This window comes from Dicentrarchus labrax, unplaced genomic scaffold (assembly GCF_905237075.1).
Source record: "Dicentrarchus labrax unplaced genomic scaffold, dlabrax2021, whole genome shotgun sequence".
Lineage (NCBI taxonomy): Eukaryota > Metazoa > Chordata > Actinopteri > Moronidae > Dicentrarchus > Dicentrarchus labrax.
This window is the reverse complement of record NW_026136998.1, coordinates 277,797-300,311: the sequence shown is the minus strand read 5'-3', so window position 1 is coordinate 300,311 and position 22,515 is coordinate 277,797. Positions and strand designations below refer to the sequence as shown.

The window sequence follows — 22,515 nt, the reverse complement described above, 5'->3', positions numbered from 1 at the left end:
CGTAACAGACGTGTTTTATAATAGTTTCGGCGTAAGATTTCCCGCCAATCAGCCCCAAATTGTAATGAAATGTCATCTTTAATAATGGATGCGCTGCCAGCAACCGCCCTCCACGGGATGTGCAGAGGGACGAAATCTTGGCTATAACGCGGGAATCTGTCACATATATTCATATTTATTATCAGTTAAATGTCTCCGGTTTTATTTAATGCTTCCTGGTTCGGACAGCGAGACAACGGCTGGATATAAACCGGAGGACCGTCTGTCTCCCGGGGACGGATCCCGGCGGCTCCCGGTGAGCTGAGAGGCTGTTAAAATGAGCGGAATCTGAACGGAGTTCGGCGGGACGGTGTGTCGGTTAGAATAAAGACTGAAGTGTCAGAGCAAGCTGAGGAGGAGGGTGCTATTGATCATATTATTTATGATATTGATTATGACTCATTAATCAATTAATAATGAGATGTTCAGTTGACGGGAGGTCAGAGGTCACCTGTCTATTATTTACTGACATCATCACTGACCTCATATAGTGCATCATCAAACTGATAACCGATTATTGATCAATAACCATCCAACCACCATAACAGATTTGATTACCTGTTAATTAACTAATGGATGCTAATTGTGTACCAATGTTGATTAATTAATTAATCTAAATAATATAAATGTTTTGATTTGATGCTTTAACGACTTTAATAAATATTAAAAAACAATTATTAGTTTCAATTAGAAAACAGCAATAAACACAATTTAAAAAAATAAAATTATTATTAAATAGTGTTATTATTATACAATTAAGAGAACAGTCCATCAAGAATACATTTCATAACAATATTATTCGATCAGATCGTAGACAGACTGAAGACAGATCGTAGACAGACTGAAGACAGACTGTAGACAGACTGAAGACAGACTGAAGACAGATCGTAGACAGACTGAAGACAGATTGTAGACAGACTGAAGACAGATCGTAGACAGATCGTAGACAGACTGAAGACAGACTGTAGACAGACTGAAGACAGACTGTAGACAGACCGTAGACAGACTGAAGACAGATCGTAGACAGACTGAAGACAGATCGTAGACAGACTGAAGACAGACTGAAGACAGATCGTAGACAGACTGAAGACAGATCGTAGACAGACTGAAGACAGACTGAAGACAGATCGTAGACAGACTGAAGACAGATCGTAGACAGACTGAAGACAGATCGTAGACAGACTGAAGACAGATCGTAGACAGACTGAAGACAGATCATAGACAGACTGAAGACAGACTGAAGACAGATCGTAGACAGACTGAAGACAGATCGTAGACAGACTGTAGACAGACTGAAGACAGACCGTAGACAGACTGAAGACAGATCGTAGACAGACTGTAGACAGACTGAAGACAGATCAAAGACAGACTGAAGACAGATCGTAGACAGACTGTAAAAAAAAACCGTAGACAGACTGAAGACAGATCGTAGACAGACTGTAGACAGACTGAAGACAGATCAAAGACAGACTGAAGACAGATCAAAGACAGATCAAAGACAGATCGTAGACTGATCGTAGACAGACTGTAGACAGACTGTAGTAGACAGACTGAAGACAGATCGTAGACAGACTGTAGACAGGTCGTAGACAGACTGAAGACAGATCGTAGACAGACTGCAGACAGGTCGTAGACAGACTGAAGACAGATCGTAGACAGACTGAAGACAGATCGTAGACAGACTGAAGACATTGTAGACAGATCGTAGACAGACTGTAGACAGGTCGTAGACAGACTGAAGACAGATCGTAGACAGACTGAAGACAGATCGTAGACAGACTGAAGACAGATCGAGACAGACTGAAGACATTGTAGACAGATCGTAGACAGACTGAAGACAGACTGTAGACAGACTGTAGACAGGTCGTAGACAGACTGAAGACAGGTCGTAGACAGACTGAAGACAGATCGTAGACAGACTGAAGACATTGTAGACAGATCGTAGACAGACTGTAGACAGGTTGTAGACAGACTGAAGACAGGTCGTAGACGGACTGAAGACAGATCGTAGACAGACTGAAGACAGATCGAAGACAGATCGTAGACAGATCGTAGACAGACTGTAGACAGACTGAAGACAGATCGAAGACAGATCGTAGACAGATCGTAGACAGACTGAAGACAGGTCGTAGACAGATCGTAGACAGACTGTAGACAGACTGAAGACAGACTGAAGACAGATCGAAGACAGATCGTAGACAGATCGTAGACAGACTGTAGACAGACTGAAGACAGATCGAAGACAGATCGTAGACAGACTGTAGACAGACTGAAGACAGACTGAAGACAGATCGTAGACAGATCGTAGACAGACTGAAGACAGGTCGTAGACAGATCGTAGACAGACTGTAGACAGACTGAAGACAGACTGAAGACAGATCAAAGACAGATCGTAGACAGACTGTAGACCGATCGTTTGTGTCTCTTATTAAGACGTTCTTTATTATTAAAATGTCTCTCTCTCTCTCTCTCTATCTGTCTCTGTCTGTCTGTCTCTCTCTGTCTCTCTCTCTCTCTCTATCTGTCTCTGTCTGTCTGTCTCTCTCTGTCTCTCTATCTGTCTCTCTCTCTCTCTCTCTCTCTCTCTCTCTCTCTCTCTCCCCCCCCTCCTCAGGCCTGTAGCAGCTCCTCCCCCCCCCCCCCCTCCCCTGGCGGCCTCGGTTCAGATGGAGGACTCGGAGACGGAGCTGGCGGTGTCGGAGTCGGATGCCCTGGGCGCAGACTTCATCACGGTGGAGTTGGACACGCAGCCCATCGAGTACGTGGTGAAGTGGGCCGAGGTCGGCTCCAAGTTCACCATCTCCTGCGTGAAGAAGGACTCGGACGACCCGGCGGACCTGAGCGCCGAGCAGCTGAAGATCGAGACGGACGAGGCCTTCTTCGCTCCCTACGAGGAGGTGTACCCCTGCGAGGTGACGGAGCAGAGCGTGGAGATAAAGACAGACTCCGACGAGGACGAGGAGGACGCAGAGGAGGAGCGGGAGGTGCTGGTGGAGGCGGGGAGCAGCCGGTTGGACGGGGAGGCCGACTCGGACCAGGCCGACTTTGAGCCGGACGAGCGTCAGTACCGCTGCAGCTACTGCGGGAAGTGTTACAGCCACGCCTCCAGCCTGTATCGCCACCAGCAGACGCACACCGGCAAGAACGGCGGGGCGGCGCCGCCTGCCAAACGGGCGCTGGAGCCCACGCATCAGGAGGCGCGCTACACCTGCCCCCACTGCGGGATGAGCTTCAAAGGCAGCAGGTGGGTCCCTGATCAGTAACATTGTCTGTTGATTGATCGACTCAAAGCTTGAGGGGCGGAGTCTGCAGGCCCCGGTGGGAAGCAGTGACGTCACTGTGATACAGCGATCAATAATTGAGGAAGCTAACGTTAGCTTCCCCAGCTAAACTGATCCATGATGCTAACTTATGTATTCTTTGGTATTTGAACTTGTTTGTTGTTTTGTTTGTTTGTTGTCAGGATGTTGGGGAGCCACCTGCGGCTGCACGGGAAGCGGCGGATCCACCCCTGCAACATCTGCGGCAAGGAGTTCAACCACAGCTCCAGCCTGTCGCGCCACCGTCTCATCCACAAGAAAGGAAAAGGCCTCCCCAAGGACGTCGCCCTCGGCCCCAACATGGCCGCCCTGCGCCACTCGCTGAAGGCCGGCGGCAAGATCAAAAAGACCAAGAGGCAGCGGCAGCAGCAGCATGTGGCATCCGCCATCATCCAGAGTCAGGGTGGCGATAAGTTCTATGCCTGCCCGCAGTGCGACATGAGCTTCAGGACGTCCACGCAGCTCTCCAAACACCAGGTGACCCACGTCAAAGAGCTGCTGGACAACTACACGCCCGGCAAGGAGAACCTGGGCGAGAGCTCGTCCGACCTCAAGATCCGGCTCAAGCTCTGCTCCCGTGACAAGCCCAACTTCTACACGCTGTGCAAGAAGAACCGCCGCCGCCGGGGGGTGCGGGCCGGGAAACGGGGCTCCGCCGTCTCCGAGGAGGAGGATGGAGGAGGAGGAGCCGGTCGCCATGGCTGCAGCCAGTGCGGGAAGCAGTTTAGCCACGCCTCCAGCCTTGCGCGGCACCAGCAGACCCACAGGGCGGTGGACGGTGGCGGCGGGCGGGGGAAGCTGCAGCAGCACCAGAAGCAGCTTCACATGAAGACCGGACCCCCCGCCGCCAAGACCAAGACCTACACCTGCACCGCCTGCAACAAGACCTTCATGCACTCGTCCAGCTTCTCCCGCCATAAGAAGGCTCACCTGGAGGAGGAGCAGCGGGCCCACGCCGCCGCCGCAAAGCGCCGGAAGAGAGTTGTCTTAGACGAGACCGCTCCGCTGGAGTCCGACTCGGAGTGACATCACCCAGCTCCAGACTGGGGTTGGACCGGTTCTGGACCTGTTCTGGGTTGTTCTGGGTTCTGAACTGGTTTAGGTTCTGGACCAGTTGGAGTTTGTTGGTCCGGGTTTCAGGAACTGGATCTGGTGTAGATAGCAGCAGGACATCCATATATGGTCGTACAGCGGGGGGACCTCCGCATATGGTCATATCCATATATGGTCATATCCATATATGGTCATATCCATATATGGTTATCTATATATGGTCATCACTGACCGTTCGCTAATTGCTCTTAAGGATGGGATTAGATTTAAAGTGTTACCCCCACAGCCCGCCCCCTGCCCCGCCCCCTCCTCCACTCGTCTGATTGGACGCTACACTCCATTTTCCCATCAGCCACCTGGGCAGAGAGATGGCAGCTACGGTCTCTTCTGTCCGTCGCAGGCCACGCCCACCTGACACCACATTTCGCATCAGCCCCAGGACCTGGCTTTCAGTGAGCATGCAGAGCATCATGGGAAACTGAGTCTCATAACAACATTGAAAGTTGATTTTATGGAAGTTTATTAACGACAAAACTACAAATTACTTTTGAACAAAGCCCGCCCGCTGCTGCTCCAATCAGATGAAAGTGTTTCTCTCTCTTAATCTTATTGGTTGACTGTAAAAAAAATTATAACAGTAATAATTTCAAAGCAACTGCAACTTTCATTAAATTTTAGTTTTAAATCAAACTCCCAAGTTTTGAAATAAACTAATAATAATGAAAATTTACTTTTCTTCTTTAGAAAACAAAAAAATCTCAAACTCATTAAAGTAAACATTTAATTTAATATTTTTAATATTACATTTTCAATCAACATAATGAAAAAAATGCATTTTGTCTGTCTAAAACTCAAAGATTGAAGTTTTTCTAAAGAAGTAAAGTAAATTACCTCAACAAAAGATTCTTCTTCTTATTATTATTATTATTAGTATTATTATTATTATTATTATTTGGCAAAACTGTATTTTAGTTTATTTGAAAACTGAACAGTTTGTAGTGAGACAGCTGCCTTTAAAAATAAAAGTAAAAATAAATCAATCAGTTGTTCTTTTAAAAGAAAAAAACCTCCAGCATCACAATTATTTTAATGGATACTTTAGTGGGGTTTTTTTGGTCTCAGATTAAATTGTGTTTTCTCTCGGCGCTCCTTCTCTTCTGTAGTTATTCTTCAATTTAATTTTAAAATTCACATTTTTCTCTCAGAATTCTGAAACTTTTGCTAAAAGTTTGGAAGGAACTCAAAACTAAGTTTAAACAAGTTAAAACAAATCTTTAATTATTGATTATTCTGGAAAGATATTCAGTTTACTGTGAGAATAAAAAGACCCTCAAAGAATGTTTGACTTCATTAATCTTCAGTTGAAATTTCTTTTAAAACTAAAACGTGATTGAAATGAGTTTTGTCGTTAGTGAACCTCCGTACAGTGTCAGAGTGCAGACCTCTTTCCTCTCTGATGTCAGCGCCCTGTTTCTTCCTGGTTTTGATCAGGGTGATTCTGATTGGCTGAAGTTGTTGTTGCAGCGTTGATTGGTCGGCTGTGGTTAAAGGTTTTTTTTTAAGATGTGAAATCCAAGCAGACGAGCTGATTGGTTGGAGCCGGCGCTCCTCCACGTTAACATTTGCATGAAGACTATAACCTGCAGCTAGTCAGCCATATTTGTAGTTTTTCAGCGGTGTGTGTGTGTGTGTGTTTGAGGACCCATCTGCAGCGTCGGACTTTGGGATTTCTCGTTTAAGCAGCGAGTGGCGGCGCTGCGGTGGCGTTTGGAGGGAAACTGCACTACGTATTTATGAATTTGGAACAATGTTGTATTAATATATAAATATAAATATTTAAATGTCATTCACTATAAACACAACAGAGCCTGGCCTGGCTGCCCCCGTTACCGTAGCAACACCACCGCCACCTTCATCGTTTAGCATCAGCAGCAGCAGCAGCAGACAGGAAATGACTCCGACAGACAACGTCCTGATTTTCAAAGTAAAAGCATCCAAATTGGTTTATCAATGAGTCCTGTGAAGATTTGGGGATTTTTTTTGTGGATTTAAAAACTGAAATCAAAAACAATTTATTGATATTAATAATAATTAATAATTAATGAATACGTGATTGATCCAGCACAGACGGACTAACGGACGTTTTGGACCAAACGGACCAACCTCAGAGTTTTTCCTCCTGACAGACGAGCAGCCAAAATAAACCCCCCACAAACCCCCCTTCACGTTTGGTTTCCTCACCGTCTCGCCATGTGATGGCGGTGGCGGCGGCGAGCACTTTGAGTTTGTGAATAACATTTTACTGTGTGAATTGGATTTGATTTAATTTAATGGTGACCTATTTATAAATGTGTGTAGGCGGCGGACTGTCGCACTACGAACCTCCCGTAGAAAATAAAAACAAGCTCCTCGTCCTTCTCCTCCTCCTCCTCCTCCTCCCCGGTTTGTGTTTGCTCAGTTTGGGCCCTCCCAGCTGCCGTTCTTTCCGTTGTGTCGGTTTCCTCTTTGGTTCGTGGTTTCAGCGAAGCTTCACCTGCAGATAGAAGGTTGTTCGTCATTGTATCGTGTTTGCCGATAGAATAAAACCAGTTGACATGTTTTGTCTTTTGTAATAAACCTTTAAATCAAGTTTCTGTGTCTTCACTCTGCAGCTGGTACGGAGGCCCAGAGAGGACATTAAAAACATTCTTTATATCAATTAGCTGAGTGCTGCAGTTCCTCAGTCTGACTGCAACATGCTAGCAAAACACTGGCAAACTAGCTAGCAAGTCTACATCATGTTAGCTGGTTAGTTAGCTTATTGGGTAGCTAGTTAACTAATTTACACTAATCATTGGCTATTTAGTTACATCTGAGAGCTAATGTTAGCAAAACAGAAGCTACACTGAACCACACAACAACAACAATAAACAAAAGGTACATTAATAAACTGGTATTGATCAGTATTGATAACTGATACAGATGCAGTAGTACAGTACAGTAATGAAGGATTTGTACACAGCGCAGTATTCAACAGGATGTTACAGTAACCTCTAATCTTTCTGTTTGTGACACCAGAGGGCGCCAAATCCTCATTTAAAGGAGCTCTCCACTCATTATTACAGTTATTATTATAATAGCTTTTATTACTATTATTATTATTACTATTATTATTGTTATAGTTATAATTATGGACTGCATATAAATATATCAATAATAATATATAAACTTTTGCTATAAATTGAAGGTTTGATTAAAATTATTATAATAATATAAATAATAAATGTTTATCTGATTATTTGTATTGAATACATTTCAATATAGAACATTTACACATTTTATTGAATAAACAGTCAAACTGTTTTAGTTTAGTTTTAGTTTTTACAGTGCACTGACCTCTGACCTCTGCTCAGGTGGAAGTTGGGTGGATGATGGGAATTATGGGATGTTCTTAACAATGTAGGTCTGATCAATGACGGTCTGATCAATGATGATTTATGCACTGACGCACTCTAACAAAGGTCATTGAAGAGTGTCAATAACATCGATCAGTAGATATCAGTATTCCATCAGTAGCTCCCTGGATGCTGTCTCACACACCGGCTGCAGGGGCAGAGTCCACTGGGTCTCTGCACCGGGTCTCTGCACCGGTTCTCTGCAGCATGTAACAGCTATAAATAAGGATGGTCTATTATTTTGAAGGCTCGCACTTCCTGTCCTCTGTGAGTAAACAGACTGCAGGACGTGGACTCTGAACCAGGAGGACTCTGAACCAGTTTGCTTTCAGGTCTGTGGTGGTTTCAGCTGATCAGAGTTATTGTAGCAACAAGTAGTAACAGTAATATATAATTATTGTTACTGCAGACCTTCATCTACAGCACTGGCCCAAATAACAATAATATCATTATTGTTCACATTGTTCCGAATCAAATAAAGCGAACTGACCTCTGACCTGTATACATCACTGACCTCTGACCTGCATACAGCACTGACCTCTATAAGTATTATTTTGGGACTCTGTCGGGACATATTCAATATTAAATGACTCGGATCCGATCAGGGACTAAGAAACCCTGACCGGGACATCCCTATTTATCAACATGTTTGGTTTTACTGATTATTCCTCTGCTGAAGCTAATGACAACTACATCACTTGCAAAAAGCAGATACATACAGTTGCCTATGTGAATGTTGAAATGTCCTAGTAGAACTATAAAACACCCAGAGGGAATCCTTTCCAGGACACCACCCAGGGACCACCCACCAACCTGTGTTGCCCTAACTGGGTGAGTTGCCCCGCCCCAACAGGTGCAACAACATCAACAAAGTGGAGGAATGAATACTAACTCTCAGTCAGTCTCTGTCGTCTTCATGAATGTACTGGTCCTCCTTTAGCAGGGCCTGCTGTGTATGTGAGTGTGTGTTTCTTGTTGTTGTCTGTCCTGGTTCATGAGCTGGGCCAGGACAATAATGATTAAAGTTCTGACAAGAGGTCAAACTCTTCTCCACTAATTCAGATATACAAGAAAACTAGGTCATTAGGCGGAGGGGCGAGGGCATTGTCAAACCAGCTCTCAACAAGTTTTCACTGTTTTCTCCCAGATGCTGAATTTGATCCTGTAGTAGTCTGACCTGTGAGCAGCTTTCTGTTCACAATAATTGATCCTGTGAATGCAGCTCAGACTGACTCTTGTTAACAAGGGCATGTTGAACTTCAGTCCAACCAGTCAGACTGCATACTTTCATGGCGAAGTGAGGACACGCACACTCTGATGAACTGAATCCGTTTCCACGAAGACTGGCTGAGGACGGGAGGAGAAAGCTACATTCAGATGAAGTTGATTGATTAAGGTTCAGTAAGTGAAGCTCTGATTGGTTGAAATGGTTTCTGATTACAGTGACATCACTGCTTTCAAACTGTCGTGTGTAATTATGTTTTATTGAGGAAGGATTTCAAGATGTAGGACATGAGAACGCAGTACAAAGCTAACAGTGTCCAACAAAACAAACACGCAGAAAACAGAATAATATATCAACTATAACACACTTTCCAGAGGTTCGATTTTTATTACAACATTTTGTAACAAAAGAACACCTCCGAACACACAAGATTCCGGTGGCGTTAGCGAGGAGCCCCGGCTCTCCATGGATCACCATCCCAGCAGGGAGGAGGCGCAGGCAGCGTAGAGAAAGAAGGCAAAAGCAAGGCTGCAGGGCTGGCGTGCTAGCCAGGCTACAGAGGCAGCCACTCAAATCACCGCTTCCCAGCCTATCTCTCGCAAATGCTAGATCCCTGGCGAACAAAATGGATGAATTGAGGCAACAGACTGCAGCGAACAACACCGTGAAGAATGCTTGCATTCTGCTTATCACGGAGACCTGGCTTCACCAATCCATCCCGGATTCTGCCATCGAGCTAGCAGGCTACACCACACAGCGCCATGACAGAACAGTGGACTCCGGTAAGAGCAGAGGAGGGGGGCTCAGTGTGTACATGAACAACAGCTGGTGTACCAACACAGCGACTGTAGACAGTCACTGTTCTCCAGATTTAGAATATCTGACTGTTAAATGCAGGCCCATTTATCTCCCAAGGGAGTTCACTGTGATCTTGATAACGGCTGTTTACATCCCACCAGATGCTAATGCTAGCTCAGCTACTGGACTTTTGCATGCTAGCATTACCAAAACACAGACCACGTACCCTGATGCCGTGAATATCATAGCAGGGGATTTCAATCATGCAGCACTCCCTAAATTCCACCAGCATGTTAAGTGTGCTATGCTACAAGGGGAGATAACACCTTGGACAAGGTATACTTGAACATCAAACAGGGCTACAGGGCAAGGCCACTACCACACCTGGGCCAGTCCGACCACTTGTCGTTGTTTTTGTTGCCACATGGCCAGAGGGTGCCTCCCAGCAGCTACAGGACTGCTTTGAGAGGACCAACTGGGGGGTCTTTGAACATCAGGATCTGGAAGTGTTCACAGATAGTGTTCTGTGCTACATTAAGAGCTGCATAGACACTGTCACAGTGGACAAACGCATCCGGGTCTACCCCAACCAAAAGCCCTGGATGACACAGGGGGTCCAGCAGCTGCTAAGGGAGAGGAACACCGCCTGGAGGTCCGACAACAAAGAACTCTACAGCACAGCCCGAGCCAACCTGAAGAGGGGCATCAGAGAGGCCAAGGCAGACTACAGGAGGAGGATAGAGGACCACCTGAGCAGCAACAACAGCAGGCAAGTGTGGCAGGGAGTTCAGCATCTGACCAACTACAGATCCAACCTCGGAGCTGCTGATGGTGACCTCGCGCTGGCAGAGGAGCTGAACATCTTCTTTGCCCGCTTCGAGGTCACAGCACCAGAGACGGCACCACTCGGCCAACAGCAGCACATAAGGTGAGGCGCAAGCTGCGGGCTGTCAACCCGAGGAAGCCGGCTGGTCCTGATGACGTCCCGGGACGCGTGCTGAAGGACTGTCCAGATCAGCTGGCTGGAATCTTCACAAAGACCTTCAACCAGTCCCTAAAACAGTCCACTGTCCCACCCTGCCTGAAATCCTCAACCATAGTCCCACTGCCCAAGAAACCTCACATCTCTAGCCTCAACGACTACAGACCAGTAGCACTCACCCCAGTGGTGATGAAGTGCTTTGAGAAACTGGTCCATAGTCACATCACAGCTGCCCTGCCCCGCAGCCTTGATCCCCACCAGTTCGCCGACAGAGCGAACCGATCTACAGAAGACGCCATAGCCATAGCACTACATACTGCACTATCACACCTGGAGCAGCAGGGGAGCTATGTGCGGATGCTCTTTGTGGATGCATTCAACACCATCCTCCCTCACAGGCTAGTGGTCAAACTGGGGGACCTGGGGCTTCCACACACCATCTGCATGTGGATCAATAGCTTCCTCTCCGACTGCAGACAGAGGGTCAGAGTTGGCCATCACACATCAACGGCCTTAAGCCTCAGTATCGGCTCTCCCCAGGCTGTGTGCTGAGTCCCTTGCTCTACTCCCTCTACACACACGACTGCTCCCCTGTCCATCACAGCAACACCATGGTGAAGTTTGCGGATGACACCACAGTGGTGGGGCTCATCTCCATGGGGTAGGGCGAGTCTTCCTACAGAGATGAGATGGAGCGGCTGTCAACATGGTGCAGGGACAACAACCTGCTCCTCAACACCTCAAAGACCAAAGAACTCATCATAGACTTAGAAATAAGAAATAGAAATAAAACAGAGATACCGCCATTAATCATCAGCGGGGACTGTGTGGAGAGGGTGGCAGACTGCCGCTTCCAGGGAGTCCATATCGAGGAGGACCTTTCCTGGAGTGTGAACACCTATGAGCTGTTGAAAAAGGCCCAGCAGAGACTGTACTTCCTGAGAATACTCAGGAGGAATAATATCACACAAAGACTGCTGGTGTCCTTTTACCGTGCCTCCATTGAGAGCATACTAACATAATGCATATGCGTATGGTACACCAGCTGCACAGCGGCTCAGAGGAATGTGCTCCAGAGGGTCATCAACATCGCTCAAAAGATTGTCGGCTGCCCTCTCCCCACACTGGAAGAACTACACTGTTCCCGTTGCCTCAAAAAAGCCCAAAACATCATAAAGGACACTCACCATCCTGGTCACTCCCTGTTTGAACTGTTGCCTTCAGGCAAGAGGTACAGATTAATTAAAGCAAGGATAAATAGACTCAAACACAGTTGTTATCCAACTGCAATAACTACCCTCAATGCTGCAAAAAATAATGTGCAATATGGACTAACTGGATCAATGCAAGGACAGATGGTATGCATTCCTGCAGATGAATGTTCATACTGTTTTTATGCAATGACTGTGTGTTCATTCTTTTTTTTATGCAATGACTGGGTGTGTATGACTATGTGTGTCTATGTATGCTGCTAATGATGTTATATGTTTCTACTTATTTTTTTAGGTAACACTAGCACTTTAATTAATTATTTATTATTTTATATTTCTTTTTTGTTTTTTTTCGTTGTACCATTGACAATGACAATAAAGATCTATTCTAACAGAATCTAAATGTTTAAAAAAGGATTTGGACAGTCGTGCTCTCTTTGAATGATGACTCTGTGATGAGGAAGATGAGTTCAGTCTGATCTGATCCAGCGGCCATAGTTAAATGTATCCCTGGGGCCAGAGCGGGCGACATTGAATCAAATTTAAAACTGCTGGCTAAAGGTAAACGTAAATACAGTAAGATTGTTATCCACGTCGGCGGTAACGACACCCGTTTACGCCAATCGGAGGTCACTAAGATTAATGTGGAGTCGGTGTGTAACTATGCTAAGACAATGTCGGACACCGTAGTTTTCTCTGGACCCCTCCCCAATGTGACCAGTGATGACATGTATAGCCGCATGTCGTCATTCCACCGCTGGCTGTCGAGGTGGTGTCCAGCAAACGATGTGGGCTTCATTGATAACTGGAAGCCTTTTTGGGGAAAACCTGGTCTGATTAGGAGAGACGGCATCCATCCCACTTTGGATGGAGCGGCTCTCTTATCTAGAAATATGGCGAAGTTTATCTCTAAAACCTGACAGTCCAGAGTTAGGACCAGGAAGCAGAGCTGTTGTCTTACACACTTCTCTGCGCTTTCTTTAGAACAGTCACCCACCCAAAACCCCATAGAGACTGTGTCTGTCCCCCGACCACCTAAACTATTTAAAGAAATAAAAACAAGAGGAGTTCAACATAAAAATCTAATAAAAATTAAAACCAACTCCTCAGTAGCACAAAATAAGAGAATGAAATGTGGGCTGTTAAATATCAGGTCTCTGTCCTCTAAAGCTGTTTTAGTGAATGAATTAATATCAGATTATGATATTGATTTACTTTGTCTTACTGAGACCTGGTTGTCCCACGAGGAGTATGTTAGCCTAAATGAATCCACCCCCCCCAGTCATATTAATACTCACATTCCTCGAGGCACAGGCCGAGGAGGTGGAGTAGCAGCTATATATGATTCGAGCGTTTTAATGGACCCTAAACCTAAACTAAATTATAATTCATTTGAAAGCCTTGTTCTTAGCCTTTCTCACCCAAACTGGAAAACACTGCAGCCAGTTCTATTTGTTATAGTGTACCGCGCTCCTGGACCGTACTCTGACTTTATATCTGAATTTTCAGAGTTTCTATCAAGCTTAGTCCTTAAATCAGATAAGGTAATTATTGTAGGTGATTTTAATATTCATGTGGATGTTGACAATGACAGCCTTAGTAACGCATTTATCTCATTAATAGACTCAATTGGCTTCTGTCAGAGTGTAAATAAACCAACTCATTGTTTTAATCACACTCTTGACCTTGTTCTATCATATGGCATTGATATTGAACATTTAATAGTCTTCCCACATAATCCTTTCCTATCTGACCATTATTTAGTAACTTTTGAATTCATACTATTAGATTATAAGCCATTAGGCAAAACTTCCTACAGCAGATGTCTATCTGACAGTGCTGTAGCTAAATTTAAGGAGGAGATTCCTTCAGTGTTTAATTCAATGCCATGTCTGAATTTAACAGAGTCCTATAACAACTTTAGTCCCTCTGAAATTGATAATCTTGTCGATAGTGCTACAGGCTCACTACGATCAACATTAGACTCTATCGCTCCTATAAAAGGAAATTATTAAAACATAGGAGACTAGCACCTTGGTATAACCACCAAACCCGCCAGTTAAAGCAAATAGCTAGGAAATCTGAAAGGAAATGGCACTCTTCCAAATTATCAGAATATCGCTCAAATTGGCAAGATGATCTTAAGATTTATAGAAAGGCCCTCCGTAATGCCAGAGGAGCCTATTACTCAGCACTAATAGAAGAAAATAAGAACAACCCTAGGTTCCTCTTCAGCACTGTAGCCAGGCTGACAGAGAGTCACAGCTCTATCGAGCCACATATCCCCATAAACTTAAGTAGCAATGACTTCATGAGCTTCTTCTATAATAAAATTATTACTATTAGAGAAAAAATTAATCACCAACTGCCATCAACGGTTATCAGTGGCTCTCCAAGTTCAGGGACTTCTGTCAATGTAAACTTAGATGTATATTTAGACTGTTTTTCTGCTATCGATCTTCATCAGTTAACTTCAATCATTTCTTCATCGAAGCCATCAACCTGTCTGTTAGACCCGATCCCAACTAGGCTGCTTAAAGAAGTTGTTCCCTTAATTGGCACTTCTTTACTGGATATGATTAATCTTTCTTTATTATCAGGATATGTACCACAGTCCTTTAAAGTAGCTGTAATTAAACCCCTTCTTAAAAAGTCTACTCTTGACCCAGGGGTTTTAGCCAACTATAGACCGATTTCTAACCTCCCCTTCCTCTCTAAGATTCTGGAGAAAGTAGTCGCCAAAGAGTTGTGTGACTTTCTACATAACAATAGTTTATTTGAGGATTTTCAGTCAGGATTTAGAGTTCATCATAGCACAGAGACAGCTCTGGTTAAAGTTAATAATGACCTTCTGACTGCTTCTGACAATGGACTTGTCTCTGTACTTGTATTATTAGATCTTAGTGCTGCATTTGACACCATTGACCATGATATTCTTTTACAGAGACTTGAGCATCAAATTGGCATTAAAGGAACTGCCCTAACCTGGTTTAAGTCATACTTATCAGATCGTTCTCAGTTTGTACATGTTAACGATGAATCCTCCATAAATACTAAAGTTAGTCATGGAGTTCCACAAGGTTCTGTACTTGGACCAATACTATTTACTTTATATATGCTCCCTTTAGGCAACATTATTAGGAATCACTCCATTAACTTTCACTGTTATGCTGATGATACGCAGTTATATCTATCAATCAAACCCAATGAAATTAATCAATTATCTAAATTACAAACATGTCTTAAGGACATAAAATCCTGGATGACCTGCAATTTTCTGATGTTAAACTCAGAAAAAAACGAAATTCTTGTTCTTGGCCCCAAAAACCTTAGAGACTCATTGTCTAAAGATATAGTCACTCTAGATGGCATTAACTTGGCCTCTAGCACCACTGTCAGGAATCTTGGAGTTATCTTTGATCAGGATTTGTCATTTAACTCCCACATAAAGCAGACCTCTAGGACTGCCTTCTTTCATTTACGTAATATTAGAAAAATTAGACACATCCTATCACAGACAGATGCAGAAAAACTAATCCATGCATTTGTTACTTCAAAGCTGGATTACTGCAACTCTTTATTATCAGGTTGCCCCAATAAGTCCATTAAAACGCTCCAATTAATTCAGAACGCTGCAGCACGAGTACTGACAGGAACTAGAAAAAGAGATCACATCTCTCCTGTACTAGCTACTCTGCATTGGCTCCCTATAAAATGTAGAATTGAATTTAAAATACTCCTCCTCACCTATAAAGCTCTTCATGGTCAGGCCCCTTCATATCTTAAAGAGCTCATAGTACCCTATTACCCCACTAGAACACTACGTTCTCTGAATGCTGGGCTACTTGTGGTTCCTATAGTCTCTAAAAGTAGAACAGGAGCCAGAGCCTTCAGTTACCAAGCTCCTCTCCTGTGGAACCAGCTTCCAGTTGTGGTTCGGGAGGCAGACACCCTCACCACATTCAAGAGTAGGCTTAAGACATTACTCTTTGATAAAGCTTATAGTTAGGGCTGGATCAGGTGAGTCCTGAACCATCCCTTAGTTATGCTGCTATAGGCCTAGACTATCGGGGGATTTCCCATGGTGCACTGAGCTACTCTCTTCCTCTCTCTTTCTGCACTCATTCATGTCCCTTTAATGCATGTTACTAACTCCACTTCTTCCCCGGAGTTCTTGTGCTTTCTCGTCTCGCAGGTTCTCATGGATCCTGGTGGAGCCTCCTGCCATGGTCCTGCTTGACTGCCATTGCCAATACTGTTGTTGCTGTGCACCTGTCTGTCTGTCTGTCGCTCTCTCTCTCTCTCTCTCTCTCTCTCTCTCTCTCTCTCTCTCTCTCACCCCAACTGGTCGAGACAGACGACCACCCACCTAGAGCCGGAGGATCTGTCCTAGGTTTCTGCCTTTTAACAGGCAGTTTTTCCTTGCCCTTGTCGCCAAGTGCTTGCTCATGGTGGTACTGTTGGGTCTCTGTAATTAATGTTAAAGAGTTCGGTCTAGACCTGCTCTATTTGAAAAGTGTCCTGAGATAACTTCTGTTATGAATTGGCGCTATACAAATAAAATTGAATTGAATTGAATTAACCTGGGAAAAATATTCTGCAACATCATTAATAAACGACTTGTTTACTTTCTTGATGACCACAATATTCTGCATAAATGCCAAATTGGCTTGTTGCCAAATTGCCGCACAACGGACCATATATTTACCCTCCAGACTTTAGTTGATCAAGAATTAAAAATTAAGAAAAGAAAGGTATATGCATGTTTCGTTGACTTCAAAAAAGCCTTTGATTCCATCTGGCACGAGGGTCTTTTCTATAGGCTACTTGAAAGTGGCATTGGAGGAAAAACATATGATCTGATTAAGAACATGTATACAAAAAGTGAATGTGCCGTAAAGATTGGAAACAAACAAACAGCGTTCTTCTCCCAGGGCCGGGGAGTGAGGCAGGGATGCAATCTCAGTCCAATTCTTTTCAATCTATATATCAATGAATTAGCGAACCAACTAGAGTGTTCCACGGCACCTGGCCTCACCCTGAACGACACAGAGATCAGAGGTCTGCTATATGCAGATGACTTAGTGTTGCTTTCACCTACTAAAGAAGGTTTGCAGCAGCACCTTAATCTCCTGCAGAGATTTGTCAGACCTGGGCCCTGACAGTAAACACAGCAAAGACTAAGATAATGATCTTTCAGAAACAATACAGAAATCAGGTTACACACAATTTCTATTCAGACACCACTAAATTACAACATTCAAAAAACTACACTTACCTTGGCCTCAACATTACATACACAGGAAACCTCAACATGGCTGTGAAAGATCTGAAGGACAAAGCAAGGAGAGCTTTCTATGCAATAAAGAGAAACATTAAAATCTATATTCCAATCGAAATCTGGCTTAAAATCTTCCAATTTGTACTAGAACCAATAGTTCTATATGGCAGCGAAATTTGGGGACCAAAACTAAATAATGAATTTGACAAATGGGACAAAACAATCATAGAATCTTTCAACACCAAGTTCTGTAAAAGCATCCTGCAGGTGCAGAGAAAAACACCAAATAATCTGTGCAGAGCAGAGCTCGGCCAATACCCCCTCCTACAAAAAATACAGAAAAGATCAATTAAATTTTACAATCACTTAAAATAAGTTAACCCCCAGACATACCATCACAAAGCCCTAACATACCAGGAGCTGAAACCAGAGAAGAGTCCCCTCAGCCAGCTGGTCCTGAGGCTCTCTGCAGTAACATGTCCCCAACAGCCTCAGGACAGCAACACCAACTCAATCAGACCAAACCAAATTATCAACAAGCAAAAAGAAAAATATATTGAATACTGGAAAGAAACGACCAAAACACAAAGTAAATTACAATGTTATCTGACCCTAAAAAGAGAATTCAAACTGGCAAATTACCTGAGCACAATAAAATGTCCTAAATTAAGAAAAATGTTGACAATGTACAGACTGAGTGAACACAGCCTGGCCATAGAAACGGGTCGCCACAGACAGAACTGGCTACCAGAAGAGGAGAGACTTTGCTCCCAGTGTGACAGAGGACAGGTAGAGACAGAGCTGCACTTTCTAACCTCATGCCCTAAATTCAAAACATTAAGAGAAAAACAATTCGCAAACATTTCCCAAATATACCCCGAATTCGAATTATTATCAGACACACAGAAACTCCCCTATTTACTGGGAGAAATGCCCAAAAGTCTCCTCATGCCACAAACTGAGGACTACTAGTGGAAACTCAGATAAATGTATAAAATAATTGATTGTTTGATTGTTAGTTTTTTTTTATATATATATATATATATATATATATATATACACACACACACTTACTCACACACACACACACACACACACACACACACACACGTTTACAGTTTTATCTATCTATTTTATTTTAATTTTAATATATTTTAATATTATATATAATACATTATATTTAATAATTTGTAATTACTGTTATATTGACAACAGACTACTTGTTTTAACTGTAGCCTGTTACTTTACTACTGTTCTAATGACATTTTTAGTTAACACAAACTGAATGATTGATTGATTCGTTGTAATTAATTACTTATTGACTGAGATTGATTGATTGTGATTGTGACTGTGATTGAGTCAATCATAGTTACAGTATTGCCAACAGTATAGATTATAATTAATTTATTGTAAATATTGTTTTCCTTCATTGTTATTATTATTATTTATACATTATACATTATAATATATACATTCCAAACGCTTGCTTTGGCAATATGTACAGTGTTACGTCATGCCAATAAAGCCATTTGAATTGAGAGAGAGAGAGACGGAGAGAGAGAGAGACAGACAGACAGGTGCACAGCAACAACAGTAGCAACAACTACACTAATAGTAGTGACTGATGATGATGAACATGACAACAGCAACGATGGGGGACAACGAGCAGTGACAATAATAATAATAGTAGCTGTAGTAATAATAATACTTATAATAACATATGATAAGAACCTGCAAGACGAGAAAGCACAAGAACTCCGGGGAAGAAGTGAAGTTAGTAACATGCATTAATGGGACATGAATGAGTGCAGAAAGAGAGAGGAAGAGAGGAGCTCAGTGCACCATGGGAAATCCCCTGATAGTCTAGGCCTATAGCAGCATAACTAAGGGATGGTTCAGGACTCACCTGATCCAGCCCTAACTATAAGCTTTATCAAAGAGGAATGTCTTAAGCCTACTCTTGAATGTGGAGAGGGTGTCTGCCTCCCGAACCACAACTGGAAGCTGGTTCCACAGGAGAGGAGCTTGGTAACTGAAGGCTCTGGCTCCTGTTCTACTTTTAGAGACTATAGGAACCACAAGTAGCCCAGCATTCAGAGAACGTAGTGTTCTAGTGGGGTAATAGGGTACTATCAGCTCTTTAAGATATAAAGGGGCCTGACCATGAAGAGCTTTATAGGTGAGGAGGAGGATTTTAAATTCTATTCTACATTTTACAGGGAGCCAGTGCAGAGAAGCTAGTACAGGAGTGATCTCTTTTTCTAGTTCCTGTCAGTACTCGCGCTGCAGCGTTCTGAATTAATTGGAGCGTTTTAATGGACTTATTGGGGCAACCTTATAATAAAGAGTTGCAGTAATCCAGCCTTGAAGTAACAAATGCATGGATTAGTTTTTCTGCATCTGTCTCTTATAGGATGTGTCTAATTTTTGTAATATTACGTAAATGAAAGAAGGCAGTCCTAGAGGTCTGCTTCATGTGGGAGTTAAAAGACAAATCCTGATCAAAGGTAACTCCAAGATTCCTGACAGTGGTGCTAGAGGCCAAGGTAATGCCATCTAGAGTAACTATATCTTTAGACAGTGAGTCTCTAAGGTTTTTGGGGCCAAGAACAAGAATTTCGTTTTTTTCTGAGTTTAACATCAGAAAATTGCAGCTCATCCAGGATTTTATGTCCTTAAGACATGTTTGTAATTTAGATAATTGATTCATTTCATCGGGCTTGATCGATAGATATAACTGCGTATCATCTGCATAACAGTGAAAATTAATGGAGTGATTCCTAATAATGTTGCCTAAAGGGAGCATATATATAGTAAATAGTATTGGTCCAAGTACAGAACCTTGTGGAACTCCATGACTAACTGTAGTATTTATTGAAGATTCATCGTTAACATGTACAAACTGCGAACGATCTGATAAATATGACTTGAACCAGCTTAGTGCGGTTCCTTTAATGCCAATTTGATGCTCAAGTCTCTGTAAAAGAATATTATGGTCAATGGTGTCAAATGCAGCACTAAGATCTAATAATACAAGTACAGAGACAAGTCCATTGTCAGAAGCAATCAGAAGGTCATTATTAACTTTAACCAGAGCTGTCTCTGTGCTATGATGAACTCTAAATCCTGACTGAAAATCCTCAAATAAACTATTGTTATGTAGAAAGTCACACAACTCTTTGGCGACTACCTTCTCCAGAATCTTAGAGAGGAAGGGGAGGTTAGAGATTGGTCTATAGTTAGCTAAAACCCCTGGGTCAAGAGTGGGCTTTTTAAGAAGGGGTTTAATTAAAGCTACTTTAAAGGACTGTGGTACATATCCTGATAATAAAGAAAGATTAATCATATCCAGTAAAGAAGTGCCAATTAACGGAACAACTTCTTTAAGCAGCCTAGTTGGGATCGGGTCTAATAGACAGGTTGATGGCTTCGATGAAGAAATGATTGAAGTTAACTGATGAAGATCGATAGCAGAAAAACAGGCTAAATATATCTGAGTTTACATTAGTTAAAGTTCCTGAACGTGGAGAGCCACTGATAGCTGTTGATGGCAGTTGGTGATTTGTTGTCTCTCTAATAGTAATAATTTTATTATAAAAGAAGCTCATGAAGTCTTTCTATGAAGGCCTTTCTATAGGTTTTAAGATTATCATGCCAAATTGAGCGATATTCTGATAATTTGGAAGAGCGCCATTTCCTTTCAGATTTCCTAGCTTTTTGCTTTAATTGGCGGGTTTGGTGGTTGTACCACGGTGCTAGTTTCCTATGTTTTAATAATTTCCCTTTTATAGGAGCGACAGAATCTAATGTTCTTCTTAGTGAGCTTGCAGCACTATTAACAAGTTTATCAGTTTGGGAGGGACTAAAGTTATTATAGGATTCTGTTAAATTCAGACATGGCATTGAATTAAACACTGAAGGAATCTCCTCCTTAAATTTAGCTACAGCACTGTCAGATAGACATCTGCTGTAGGAAGTTTTGCCTAATGGGTTATAATCTAATAGTATGAATTCAAAAGTTATTAAATAATGGTCAGATAGAAAAGGATTATGTGGGAAGACTATTAAATGTCCAATATCAATGCAATATGATAGAGCAAGGTCAAGAGTGTGATTAAAACAATGAGTTGGTTTATTCACACTCTGACAGAAGCCAATTGAGTCTATTAATGATATAAATGCGTTACTAAGGCTGTCATTTTCAACATCCACATGAATATTAAATCACCTACAATAATTACTTTATCTGATTTAAGGACTAAACTTGATAAAAACTCTGAGAATTCAGATATAAAATCAGAGTACGGTCCAGGAGCGCAGTACACTATAACAAATAGAACTGGCTGCAATGTTTTCCAGTTTGGGTGAGAAAGACTAAGAACAAGGCTTTCAAATGAATTATAATTTAGTTTAGGTTTAGGGTCCATTAAAACGCTCGAATCATATATGGCTGCTACTCCACCTCCTCGGCCTGTGCCTCGAGGAATGTAAGTATTAATATGACTGGGGGGGTGCATTCATTTAGGCTAACATACTCCTCGTGGGACAACCAGGTCTCAGTAAGACAAAGTAAATCAGTATCATAATCTGATATTAATTCATTCACTAAAACAACTTTAGAGGACAGAGACCTGATATTTAACAGCCCACATTTCATTCTCTTATTTTGTGCTACTGAGGAGTTAGTTTTAATTTTTATTAGGTTTTTATGTTTAACTTGTTTTTATTTCTTTAAATAATTTGTTGTTTGACTGTACTAATGGAAGAGCAGAGAAGTGTGTAAGACAGCAGCTCTGCTTCCTGGTCCCAACTCTGGACTGTCAGGTTTTAGAAATAAACTTCGCCATATTCCTAGATAAGAGAGCCGCGCCATCCAATGGATGGATGCCATCTCTCCTAATCAGGCCAGGTTTTCCCCAAAAAGGCTTCCAGTTATCAATGAAGCCCACATTGTTTACTGGACACCACCTCGACAGCCAGCGATGGAATGACGACATGCGGCTATACATGTCATCACTGGTCACATTGGGGAGGGGTCCAGAGAAAACTATGGAGTCCGACATTGTTTTAGCATAATAACACACCGACTCCACATTAATTTTAGTGACCCTTTAGTGACCTTACCTTTAGCCAGCAGTTTTAAATACGATTCAATGTCGCCCGCTCTGGCCC

The 22,515-nt window shown here is 42.8% G+C and overlaps 1 protein-coding gene across 1 annotated transcript; it reads left to right on the top strand.

The window, feature by feature from the left end:
- Positions 1-209: 209 nt before the first annotated feature.
- Positions 210-7,040, top strand: LOC127361239 (zinc finger protein 135). Its single transcript, XM_051395735.1, has 3 exons — positions 210-295; positions 2,654-3,283; positions 3,503-7,040. Exons 2-3 carry the CDS (start codon positions 2,706-2,708, stop codon positions 4,383-4,385), a joined length of 1,461 nt encoding a protein of 486 aa, XP_051251695.1. The 5' UTR covers positions 210-295; positions 2,654-2,705; the 3' UTR covers positions 4,386-7,040.
- Positions 7,041-22,515: the final 15,475 nt, after the last annotated feature.